Raw genomic sequence first — 13,377 nt, forward strand, 5'->3', positions numbered from 1 at the left:
TATGAGGATGGCTACCCCTGCTTTCTTTTGAGGACCATTTGAATGGTAAATGGTTCTCCAACCTTTTATTTTCAGGCTGTAGGTGTCCTTCTGTCTAAAATGAGTCTCTTGTAGACAGCAAATAGATGGGTCCTGCTTTTTTATCCAGTGTGAAACCCTGTGCCTTTTAATGGGGTCATTAAGCCCGTTCACGTTCAGAGTTACTATTGACAGATATGAGTTTAGTGTCATCATGATGTCTCTTCAGTCCTTGTTTTTGTGGATTGTTCCACTGAACTTCTTCTTAAAGGGGAATTTTAAGAGCCCCCCTTTATTTTTTTTAAATTTATTTATGATATTCATAGAGAGAGAGAGAGAGGCAGAGACACAGGCAGAGGGAGAAGCAGGCTCCATGCACCGGAAGCCTGACGTGGGACTCGATCCTGGGTCTCCAGGATCGCGCCCTGTGCCAAAGGCAGGCGCCAAACCGCTGCACCACCCAGGGATCCCTAGAGCCCCCCTTTAAATTTCTTGCAGAGCTGGTTTGGAGGTCACATATTCTTTCAGTTCCTGCCTGTCTTGGAAGCTCTTTATCTCTCCTTCCATTTTGAATGAGAGCCTTGCTGGATAAAGTATTCTTGGTTGCATGTTCTTCTCATTTAGGACCCTGAATATATCCTGCCAGCCCTTTCTGGCCTGCCAGGTCTCTGTGGAGAGGTCTGCTGTTACCCTAATAGTCCTCCCCATAAAAGTCACGGATTTCTTGTCTCTTGCTGCTTTAAGGATCTTCTCTTTATCTTTGGAATTTGCAAGCTTAACTATTAAATTCGAAGTGTTGAACGTTTTTTATGATTTTAGGGGGGGATCTCTGTTTCCTGGATATGAATGCCTGGTTCCCTTCCCAGATTAGGAAAGTTTTCAGCCATGATTTGTTCAAATACATATTCTGGACTTCTGTCCCTTTCGTCGCCCTCGGGAACCCCAATTAAACGTAGGTTTTTCTTCCTCAGGCTGTCGTTGATTTCCCTTAATCTGTCTTCATGTTCTTTTAATTGTGTGTCTCTTTTTTCCTCAGTTTCCCTCTTTGCCATCAACTTGTCTTCTATGTCACTCACTCGTTCTTCCACCTCGTTAACCCTCGTCGTTAGGACCTCTAGTTTGGATTGCATCTCATTCAATTGATTTTTAATTTCTGCCTGATTGGATCTAAATTCTGCAGTCATGAAGTCTCTTGAGTCCTTTATGGTTTTTTCTAGAGCCACCAGTAGCTGTATAATAGTGCTTCTGAATTGGCTTTCTGACATTGAATTGTAATCCAGATTTTGTAATTCTTGATAGAGGCACGAACTCTTCTCACTGTAGCATTTCAGCTGTTCTCTCTTTAAATCTCAGGCCGAATTCGTAGATTTTCAGGATGATTTGAAGGTTATCTAGGTAATTTGGTGGGACAGGTGATTTGGGGACCCTACTCTTCTGCCATCTTGCCCCTTCTCCTCATCCCATCTTTATTATTTTAAAAGAGTTTACTTTTAAGTAATCTCTACACCTAATGTGGTGCTCGAACTAACAACCCTGAGATCAAGAATTACATGCTCCACTGACTGAGCCAGCCAGGCATTCCTCTTATAGAGATAATTTTAATTTTAGAATTCTATATCTAATTTTTTTCTTTTTTCTCTTTAAAATTTTATTTGTTTATGTAGGATAGACACACAGAGGGAGAGGGAAAGACAGGCAGAGGGAGAAGAAGGTTCCATGCAGGGAGCCTGATGTGGGACTCAATCCCAGGACTCCAGGATCACTCCCTGAGCTGGAGGCAGAAGCTCAACCGCTGAGCCACCCAAATATCCCTAAAATTTTTTTTTCTTTTCTTGAACTTCATATAAATTGAATTCTACTTCCTGGGTAAAAAGTACTTCCTGGATAGTTTTTTTACCCAATGTTTCAATGTCTGAGGTTCATTCATGTTATATATACCACTAGTTTATTCTTTTTAGTTGCTATATATTCTTCTATTTTCCTGTTGTCCATTTTGGTGGCTTTGGTTTGGAGCTATTATGAATAGTGTCTACAAATACAAACACTCTTTCACATCTCTTCTGATGGATACATATTTTCAAGGTATATACTAGGAATAATTGCTGGGTCATAGGATAATCACATATTTAGCTTAGTAAAAATGGCCACTCGTTTTCCAAAGCAGTTTTACCATTTTATGCTTCTACCAGCAATGAGTCCATTTACCATGTTTATATGCTATAGTCTGTGCAGTTTTAGACATTTTTGTGGGTGTGTAGTTGTAATATACTGTTTAGTCTCTTTATTTTTTGCAGTTTTCCTCAGAATTCTGGGAAGAATTCTTGGCATAGTGTTCTCTTTCAGTGCTTCCCTTTTCTTCCATAATCATTAGTCAGATTTTTATTAGCTAATCAGGAATTTCACGTCATTTATCTCATTTTCCCTCTTCCAAACTGGTCTAGATTCAATGTCCTCTTTAATTTGATTGAGACTATATAAAACACAATTTCTAAAGTTTCCCATTTTTGGAAATTATATGTTGGCCTGTGCCTAAATCTACCAAGATCCTTCCTTCTTTCCTGCCATGAAGTTCACCGTGATGTGGTAATTTCCCATAAAATATCTTTCTTTTCCTTCAACCAACATTTTCTTGATTATCAGAAATTAGATTTAGTGTTAGTTTTTTAATTTCCACCATCTAAGAGGTAATTGTTGGCAACAAACCTCGAGACCAGTCAGGAGATCTGCTTTGAGGCAAATGAAGTATTTGTTGCATGTCTATACTTGAATTACTCTCTTTACTATGTTATTTTGCTTAAACTTTGCACCAGGAATAACACATTTCCTCCTTTTAGCTTGTAGGAGTTAACAAAATGTTTTATCTTCATTGTCACACACCAGTTTCTCTTTACATTTATAGCCTCTAATTCTTGAATTTTTAAGCATATAAATATTCCCTGATATGTCGCACTATTCTGATACCTCTCTTATGTCTCTGTTCCTTTGGAAGGCTGCATATCATTCCACTGCCACATTATTCTAAACTTAAGCTTCATTCCAAAAGTCTCAGCATTGTTTTATAGCAAGTAACAATACTGTTTTAAATTTTAAATTTAAAACCAGTACTTCCCTTGTGAGATACATTCAATGAATCAGAATACAGTATGTGCAATTACAATTCTTCTTTTCTTCTTCATTATTTATTCAGATTCATAAAAAAATCCATACTAGAACAATTATTTTGCAAAGTCAGTGTTCAGGAGATCCCTGGGTGGCTCAATGCCTGCCATTGGCTCAGGGCGTGACCTGGAGTCCTGGAATCGAGTTCCACATCCGGCTTCCTGCATGGAGCCTGCTTCTCCCTCTGCCTGTGTGTGTCTCTGCCTCTCTCTCTCTCTGTGTGTGTCTCTCATGAATAAATAAATAAATAAATAAATAAATAAAATCTTTAAAAAAAGTCAGTGTTCAATTACCATTAGCTATGAAAATCTTAGCTGCAATGAAGATCACTAAGAATTCAACCATCATTTCATTTTTTCATATTATATTCTAAAAAAAAAAGATCCATAGGTATCTTTCTCTTAAAGAGAAAGTATCTCTGCTTTTTTCCCCCATTTTTAGTTTAAAGATTTTTTTTATGATATACAGAGAGAGAGAGAGAGAGAGAGAGAGAGAGAGAGAAAGGCAGAAACAGGCAAAGGGAGAAGCAAGCCCCATGCTGGAGCCCCGCGTGGGACTCAACCCCGGGGATCCGGGACCCTAAGATTGAGCCCTGGGCCAAAGGCAGGTGCCAAACCGCCACCCAGGGATTCCTCCATTTTTAGTTTAAAATATCTCTTTAATAGGGATGCCTTGGTGGCTCAGTGAAGCGTCCTACTCTTGATCTCAACTTAGGTTTTGATTTCAAGGTCATGAGTTCAAACCCCGTGTTGGGCTCCGTGCTGGGTGTGAAGTCTACTGTAAAAAAAAAAAAAAAAAAGAAAGAAAAAGAAAAAAAGAAACAAAAAAGAAAGAAAAGCCCTTCCTGATAGAAAAACACATTCTTTCCTAATTTTATGACTTTCAAGTGAGTCCATAATTCTATGGCTCAGCAATCTACAATTAGTTGTTCACCTCTTGGATCTTCTTCTCTTTTCTGTTCTCTAAGTCCAAATACCTAATAAGAATATATGATAAATATCTTCTGCTTCCAAATATAAAGATATGATAAAATATGAAGAAGGTACTATAACTGTGAATATGAAGATATGATAAAAGATATCATTTGCTTAAGAATACTTTCATTTGGGATCCCTGGGTGGTGCAGCGGTTTGGCGCCTGCCTTTGGCCGGGGGCGCGATCCTGGAGACCCGGGATCGAATCCCACATCGGGCTCCCGGTGCATGGAGCCTGCTTCTCCCTCTGCCTGTGTCTCTGCCTCTCTCTCTCTCTGTGACTATCATAAGTAAATAAAAAATTAAAAAAAGGAATACTTTCATTTCCTGTTTTAGACATTCTTTGAGAATGTCTTTAGTATCCATATGAATGAGGATAGGCAGAGTGTGATAAGTTTAAGCAAGTGCTTTACTCTTTTGTCTCCTTCAGAGAGACTCTGCAGCTTCACATGTATCACAATTATCATAATGGGCAAAAGCACTCATCTGGTTCCCAACTTTTTTGAATGAGTCAACTACCATGTATCTCTGAGGATACATATCTAGAATTTTATTTCTAATTCTCTATGATATTTAATTCTCTCATTCCAGGTTATGGCTAGAATCTTGGTTCCATTCTGCTGCCTGATCACACTATTCTATGTTGCTGCTTCTCAAGAACTTTTAGAATTACTAAATAAACAATGTTGACATGATGCAGTTCCTTTTCCTTCTTTTCTCTTTTTTGACATATTTCTCTTTTTACTAGAAAAGGGAGCATTTAAGTTCTTCACATTTTTCTGGAATATAACAACTGGCTTGACTTTTGGAAATACTACAGCAACTATTCATTTGTACAATACAAGAAGATAAAAATATCATACTCTGAATGTCACTGATAAGTATACTTAGTTTCCATTTTCCTTTATCAGGATAGTTATCTCAGGTAGAATTATTATTCTTTGTGACTACCTCTGATGAAAAACTTGGCTGGCAAGTGCAGTCAAACTGCCTATTTACTCTTAGTTCCTGTCACCTTGGCTTCAAGAGCCACCACTAAAATCATTTTCATCTCATTATATTTCCATTCACTCCACTCACCAATTTTGACTCTACCAAAACATATCATTAGTTATAACCAATTAAGACCAGGAAGCTATAGCCAAATGTAGCATCCTTCTTTTCAGTGCAAGTGAGCAATAATGATTACTGGTTATCTAAACATCAATAATTTTGTATTCTCTGGACTCATACCTGTGTGTGTACTCTTTGGGTAGAATAAAAGATACTTCATTACTAACATTCTTCTCCAAAGTGGCTGTTGGTATATAATATTGAAGCAATTTGAAGATTTCTTCAACATTACAGTGAGCTTCCTTCACCATAACAATGTGGTATCCCACACCTGAGAAAATCCATTTAGAAGAACAAATAAAAACAATTTTGTATTTCCAATATTCTTGTGAGACAATTCATGGCTTTCCATAGTTTCTAGAAGAAGATAAGGCATGTTAATCATAAAAGTCTAAGGCGTCTAATAAATTCCTCTTTTGTAATTTCATTAATTTTCTTAGGCACTGATAGAACAGAGATGGGGGAAAAAAGCTCTGTTAAATGGAGATCTATATAATTTACCTGACAGAGAATTTAAAATTATATCATAAAGATATTCACCAGGGTCAGTATACCAATGCAGCAACAAAGTGAGAATTTCAACAAAGAAACGGGAAGCTTAAGAAGTATCAAAAATAAGTCACAGAGCTGAAAATACAGTAACTAAATTGAAAATTTCATTAGAGGAGTTTGGAAGTGGACTGCATAAAGTAGACAAAAGGATAGGTGATCTCAAAGTCAAGTAATTGGAAATTATTCACTCAGAGAAACAAAAAGAAAAAAGAATGAAAAAGTGTAAATAAAGCCCAAGAGACTTATGTTATGGGACATCACTAAGTAGAATAATATATACAGTATGGGAGTCCCGTTAGGGGGCAGCGGGGGAGGGGAGAGAGAGAAAGTGAGAGAGAGAGAGAGACAGAGAGAGAGAGAGAAGGAATAAGAGGAGGAACTATAGGTTTATTTAAAGAAATAATGGCTGAAAATTTCTCAACCAAGGAAAGGAAATGGGTATTCAGAGTTACAAATGCAAAGGATTTATACAAGATCAATCCAAAGATACCTACAATAAGACACATTATAATCAAATGGTAAAAAGTCAAAGACAAAGAGAAGATTTTGAAAGCAGCAAGAGAAAAATAAGTTGTCACATACAAGGTAATTCTCATTAGACCATTAGTTGATTTTTCAGCAGAAATCTTGAAGCCTAGAAGAGAATGATGAGATACATTCCAAGTGCTGAAAGAAAATTACCAACTAGGAATACTCTATTTGGCAAAACTGTCCTTCAAAAATGAAGGAGAAAGACTTTATTAGACAAACAAAAGCTGAGAGAATTCATTACTTAGATTTGCATTATAAGAAATGCCAAAGGGAGTTCTACAAATTGAAAAGGATGGCTAAAAAAAAATCCATCCAGGATGGATGCTAACCAGTAATACAAAATCATATGAAAGTATAAATCTCATAGATAAGGGTAAATATACAAATATAGAATAATGTATATTGCAATGATGGTGGATAAGTTACTTTTAATTCTATAAAAGTTAAAAGATAGAAGTATTAAAAAACTGTAACTAAATGTGTTATATTGTTACTAAAAAGTATAACTAAAAATGAGACATACAATACATAATACAAATATGTATATAAATATGATATCAGGGGATCCCTGGGTGGGCAGTGGTTTGACGCCTGCCTTCGGCCCAGGGCGCGATCCTGGAGACCCGGGATCGAGTCCCATGTCGGGCTCCCGGTGGATGGAGCCTGCTTCTCCCTCTGCCTGTGTCTCTGCCTCTCTCTCTCTCTGACTATCATAAATAAAATAAAAAATAATAATAAAATAAAATAAATATGATATCACTAACTAAAGTGTTATGGAGGAAGTAAATAGCTTTTTTTTTTTAAAAAGATTTTATTTATTTATTCATAGAGACAGAGAGAGAGAGGCAGAGACACAGGCAGAGGGAGAAGCAGGCTCCATGCAGAGAGCCCAACGCGGGATTCGATCCAGGTCTCCAGGATCATGCCCTGGGCCGCAGGCCGCGCTAAACTGCTGCGCCACCGGGGCTGCTCGAAAATAGCTTTTTAAAAATTTTTTTTGAAAACAGCTTTTTATATGCAATAGAGATTATCAGCTTATAATATACTGTTATATGTGTTCCATGATAATACAAATATGTCTAGAAATTACACAAAAGAAAAAATTGAAGCATATCAATACAAAAAATCAGTAAAATGGAAATAAAAACAGCAAGAGAGGAGAAGAGGGACGCAAGAACTACAAAACAAACAGAACACAATTAACAAAAGTAGGTATTTCCTTATCAAGCTACTCTATGTTAAATATAAACGGATTAAATTCTCCAATCAAAAGAACAACTGAAGATATTTTTTTTTAAATGTTAAGACCCACTCCTCTAAGAAAATACCAGGTAAAAGCTTCTTGACACTGGTATTAGCAATGATGTTTTTTGGATATGAAACCAAAAGGACATGAAAGGAAATTAAACAAAATAGACAAGGGTGACTACAAAACTAAAAAGATTCTGGGGACATGTGGGTGGCTCACCCACATGGTTTTGGCTCAGGTCAGGATTTCATGGTCATGGGATTCAGCCCTAAGTAAGGCTCCACTCTCAGTGGAGAGTCCGCTTGAAGATTCTCTCCCTCTACACCCCCATTCACTTACTCTCTCTCTCTGTCTCCCATTCTCTAAAATAAATTAGTAAATCTTAAAACAAGTTTAAAAATTCTGAATGGCAAAAGAAACAATCAACAAAATAGAAAGGCAACCTAGAGAATAAAAGAAAATGTTTGTAAACCAAAAATTCCTAGGAGAAAACAAAGGCAGCAATCTCTTTGACATTGACTGTAGAAGCCTTCTTCTATATAGGTCTCCCCTGGCAAGGAAAACAAAGCAAAATTAAGCTATTGAGACTACATCAAAACTAGCTTTTGCACAATGAAGGAAATCATCAGCAAAACAAAAAGCACACTGAATGGGAAAAGATATTTGCAAATTATATCCAACAAGGCATTAATATCCACAACATACAAAAATATTATACAACTCTATACCAAAACCCAAATAATCAAATTTAAAAACAGGCAGAAGATATGAGATGGCCAAAGGTATCTCCAAAGAAGACATACAGATGGCCAACTGACATATGAAAAGATGTTCAACATCATTCATCATCAGGGAAATACAAATCAGAACCACAAGAAGATATCTCTCACACCTGTCAAAATGGCTAAAACCAGTAATACAAGAAGCAACAGGTGATAGTGAAGATATGAAGAACCCTTGCACTGTTGGTGGAAATGGAAACTGGTGTAGCCACTGTGGAAAACAGTGAGGAGGTTCCTCAAAAAATTAAAAGTAGAACTACTATATGATCCAGTAATTTCACTATCAGGTATTTACTCAAAGAACACAAACACATCAATTCAAAAAGATATATGCATCCCATGTCTATTGCAGCATTATTTACTACAGCCAAGCTATGGAAGCAACCCAAGTGTCTACCCATTGATGAACAAATAAAGAAAATGTGGTTAATATATACAGTGGGATATTACTTAGCCATCAAAAATGAAATTTTGCCATTTGTGATAACATGGATAGACCTAGAGGGTGTCACACTAAGTGAAATAAATCAAAGACAAATACCAAAGAATTTCACTTACATGTAGAATATAAAGAACAAACAAATAGACAAAACAGACTCAAATATATGAGAAATAAACTATCATTCACCAAAAATAGAAGGGGTTGGAGGTCGGGGAAATTGGTGAAGGGGATTAAGAGGGATGAACTTCTGGTTACAAAATAAATAAATAATGAGGATATAATATACAGCATAGGGAATACAGTCAATAATATTGTAATAACTTTGTATGATTACAGATGGTAACTAGACTAATCATAGGGATCATTTTGTAATGTATAAAATACCAAATTACTATGATATACACATGAAAATAATAGGACATTGTATGTCAATTATACTTCCATATTAAAAATAAATAAATAAACTATGACCATTACTTCAAAGAGCTCATATTTGAGCTCCAAAAAAAAAAAAAGACAGAGGAAATCATAGAAATTTTGGGGAGACAAACAAAAAATTATGGAAATTATATTAGAATATTACTAAGACATCAATATCCATGAAGATTATGTTTGAAGAATATTAAGATATCAATATCCAAAAAATAATCAAAGGGATAGAGACCATATATTCTTTTCAGGAAAACTGAAGAGCCACAGCAGCGCAGGGATCCCTTGACCATGATAGCTATGCGATCACCCAGGATGTCAGCTTCATCCATATAATGGGTGGTCAATAAGATGGTACGATTCTCTTTATACTCCTGAAGGACATCCCAGGTGGCTCTCCTTGAGGCTGGGTCCATGCCAGATGTTGGCTCATCAAGTATCACCACCTAAAGACCAGAAGAACAATTCCGTAACTATTAAACATTATGTACTAGTGTCCCTAAGGTGTCTTACCACTTATGGGGCTTACTCTTGTTTTGCTTTTTCAGTCACTTGTTCAATTAAGCTAAGATAATAAATTTAGACTAAAACTGAAAATAATTCCAAACCTGTGACAAATTTACTATAAGCATTTGGTAATGTGAATTCCATATGGGATTTCACTTGTAAGGTTCCTTTTATAGTGTTAGACCCGTATCAGCTCTCAAGTTTCTGTTGGCTGATTTAGTGGGGGTTTTTTTGTTTGTTTGTTTGTTTTTTACCTTGGAGCCCCCTATAAGTGCTATGATCATGGAGAGTCTGCGCTTCATGCCTCCACTCAGTGAATGTGAAAATGCATTATGCTTATCTAGAAGGTTAAAAGCAGCCAGCATATGATCAGTTTCCATAAGACGTGTCTTTTGAGGTATTCCTTTTACCTGGAAAGAGAAGCCAGAGCTTATGTGGTGCTTCCCGCTTTATCCTTAGAAACACTTTATACAAGGCTTTTTTTAAAAATATGATCTCCATAGTGTCTTCTTCCCTTTGTCTATCTTTACATGTAAAGGAGACTTTGTCAAAAATCAGTTTTTAAACTTTCTAAGAATAATAATATTGATAGTTGGTAATCTATCTGAAGTACATCAATAGAGTGGGAAAAAGGAACATATCTTTTTTGGCTTACCACACAATAGAAGTAAAGATGTTCTGACACGGTCAAATAATCAAACAACAAGTTTTGTTGGGGACACACGCCCAAGCTTTTCCTGATATGGACCATCTGCTGTGAGATGTTATATCCATTAATATAGGCCTCTCCACTGGTAGCAGGATAGAGACCTAGGGATTAAGCAGAAGACATAATAATACCTTAACTTTCATGAGGGAACATGACAATAAACTGCTCACTAAAACCTTAAATTTGAAATCTATGAGGATTGTTCATTAGAATTAGCAATATTTCTCAGAAGAAAATTCCAAAAACTATCAATTTTTTAAAACTATCTAATTTCTTTTTCTGAGTGAAATAAGTCAATCAGAGAAGGACAAACATTATATGGTCTCATTCATTTGGGGAATATAATAGTGAAATATTATGAAATAGTATTTCATAATGGGGAATGAAATAGTGAAAGGGAATAGAAGGGAAGGGAGAAGAAATGGGTAGGAAATATCAGAAAGGGAGACAGAACATAAAGACTCCTAACTCTGGGAAACAAACTAGGGGTGGTGGAAGGGGAGGAGGGCAGGGGGTGGGGATGAATGGGTGATGGGCACTGAGGGGGGCACTTGATGTGATGAGCACTGGGTGTTATTCTGTATGTTGGCAAATTGAACACCAATAAAAAATAAATTTATTATTAAAAAAATTAAACTATCAATTGTTATATTGGAGGTGATGAGATTAAAAATACTTAATTTTTAAGTTTTTGATTAACTCATGTTCTAATATTCAATGAGTATGAATGGGTACAAATAACTCAGGTATCTAAACACTAAAGAGTTTATTATATTAGAACTTAACAGCATTGCATCAACTATTTGACAACACTTATTATGTTATGATTGTACACTTCACTAGATTATGCTAAACTCTTTTAAAACTTGAAAACCCAGATAATAAAACTGTTATCCATGAAGAATTTAAATTCTAGTCAGGGGAGTTAAGACACAGTAATAATAGTTTCAAAATATTGATATAGTTTTTATCCACAGCTCTCATAATTATTGGTTAAGTTTAAAGAAGAAAATATCACTTTAAATCCAGGAACTCATAAATCCTACTTTATACTTACTGTGGTAAGCATTTATATTGTACAGAATTGTGAAATCACTATGAAATTAATATAATATTGTATGAAACTAACATGGTATGTCAACTATACTTCATTATTTTTAAAAAAGAAAACATGACCAAGAGGATAAATGTGTTCAAAGATATCCATCCAACATGATGTCCCAAATTATCTCTGTTGTGCTACGGTCTCCTCCATCATCATATTTGTTCCAGACGTTTTCATTTTTAACAATGTAATCTAATTTTAGATGCATTGAAATGCGATTGTTTAGCTGATCATCCCCATCCACTACTTCCATAGAGGACTTTTCATTTCTCATTTTAGTGATTTGAATCACTGTTTTTTTTTTTCTGGGTCAGTACAGCTAAAAGTTTGTCACTTTTATTGATCTTTTCAAAGAACTAAACTTTGGTTTCATTAATTCCCTTATTTCCTTCTTTCTTCTTGCTTTGGATTTAGCTGGCTATTATTTTTTAAATATCTTACGGTGGGCAGATTGTTTATTAGAGGACTTTTAAATGTAGGAAATTATAGCTATAAATTTCCCTCTAAGCACTGGTTTAGCTGCATCTTATTAGTTTTTTAAATTAATTTTTATTGGTGTTCAATTTACCAACATACAGAAAAACACCCAGTGCTCATCCCGTCAAGTGTCCGCCTCAGTGCCCGTCACCCATTCCCCTCCAACACCCGCCCTCCTCCCCTTCCACCACCCCTAGTTCGTTTCCCAGAGTTAGGAGCATCTTATTAGTTTTGTGCATTATGTCATTTTTTAATTTATTTTTTTATTATTTTTTATAAATTAATTTTTATTGGTGTTCAATTTACCAACATACAGAAAAACACCCAGTGCTCATCCCGTCAAGTGTCCCCCTCAGTGCCCGTCACCCATTCCCCCCCACTCCCCGCCCTCCTCCCCTTCAACCACCCCTAGTTCATTTCCCAGAGTTAGGAGTCTTTATGTTCTGTCTCCCTTCCTGATATTTCCCAACATTTCTTTTCCCTTCCTTTATATTCCCTTTCACTATTATTTATATTCCCCAAATGAATGAGAACATACTCTGTTTGTCCTTCTCCGATTGACTTACTTCACTCAGCATAATACCCTCCACTTCCATCCACGTTGAAGCAAATGGTGGGTATTTGTCGTTTCTAATTGCTCAGTAATATTCCATTGTATACATAAACCACATCTTCTTTATCCATTCATCTTTCGATGGACACCGAGGCTCCTTCCACAGTTTGGCGATTGTGGACATTGCTGCTAGAAACATCGGGGTGAAGGTGTCCCGGCGTTTCATTGCATCTGTATCTTTGGGGTAAATCCCCAAGAGTGCAATTGCTGGGTCGAAGGCCAGGTCTATTTTTAACTCTTTGAGGAACCTCCACACAGTTTTCCAGAGTGGCTGCACCAGTTCACACTCCCACCAACAGTGTAAGAGGGTTCCCTTTTCTCTGCATCCTCTCCAACATTTGTTGTTTCCTGCCTTGTTAATTTTCCCCATTCTCACTGGTGTGAGGTGATATCTCATTGTGGTTTTGATTTGTATTTCCCTGATGGCAAGTGATGCAGAGCATTTTCTCATGTGCATGTTGGCCATGTCCATGTCTTCCTCTGTGAGATTTCTCTTCATGTCTTTTGCCCATTTCATGATTGGATTGTTTCCTTGGTGTTGAGTTTAAGAAGTTCTTTATAGGTCAATCGGAGAAGGACAAACAGTGTATGTTCTCATTCATTTGGGGAATATGAATAATAGTGAAAGGGAATATAAAGGAAGGGAAAAGAAATGTTGGGAAATATCAGGAAGGGAGACAGAACATAAAGACTCCTAACTCGGGGAAACGAACTAGG

The 13,377-nt window shown here is 36.4% G+C and overlaps 1 protein-coding gene across 1 annotated transcript in view; it reads right to left on the reverse strand.

The window, feature by feature from the left end:
• LOC121487833 (phospholipid-transporting ATPase ABCA3-like) overlaps nucleotides 1–13,377 on the reverse strand; it is a 147,248-nt gene that overhangs the window by 76,136 nt on the left and 57,735 nt on the right. The window contains exons 11-14 of the mRNA XM_041749871.1: nucleotides 10,412–10,566; nucleotides 10,011–10,166; nucleotides 9,485–9,695; nucleotides 5,385–5,535 (exon numbers count right to left, since the gene is read on the reverse strand). Of these exons, the coding sequence (XP_041605805.1) occupies nucleotides 5,385–5,535; nucleotides 9,485–9,695; nucleotides 10,011–10,166; nucleotides 10,412–10,566 (673 nt within the window). The remainder of the gene's footprint in view (nucleotides 1–5,384; nucleotides 5,536–9,484; nucleotides 9,696–10,010; nucleotides 10,167–10,411; nucleotides 10,567–13,377) is intronic.

The sequence above is a fragment of the Vulpes lagopus genome, chromosome 3 (genome assembly GCF_018345385.1).
Source record: "Vulpes lagopus strain Blue_001 chromosome 3, ASM1834538v1, whole genome shotgun sequence".
NCBI lineage: Eukaryota > Metazoa > Chordata > Mammalia > Carnivora > Canidae > Vulpes > Vulpes lagopus.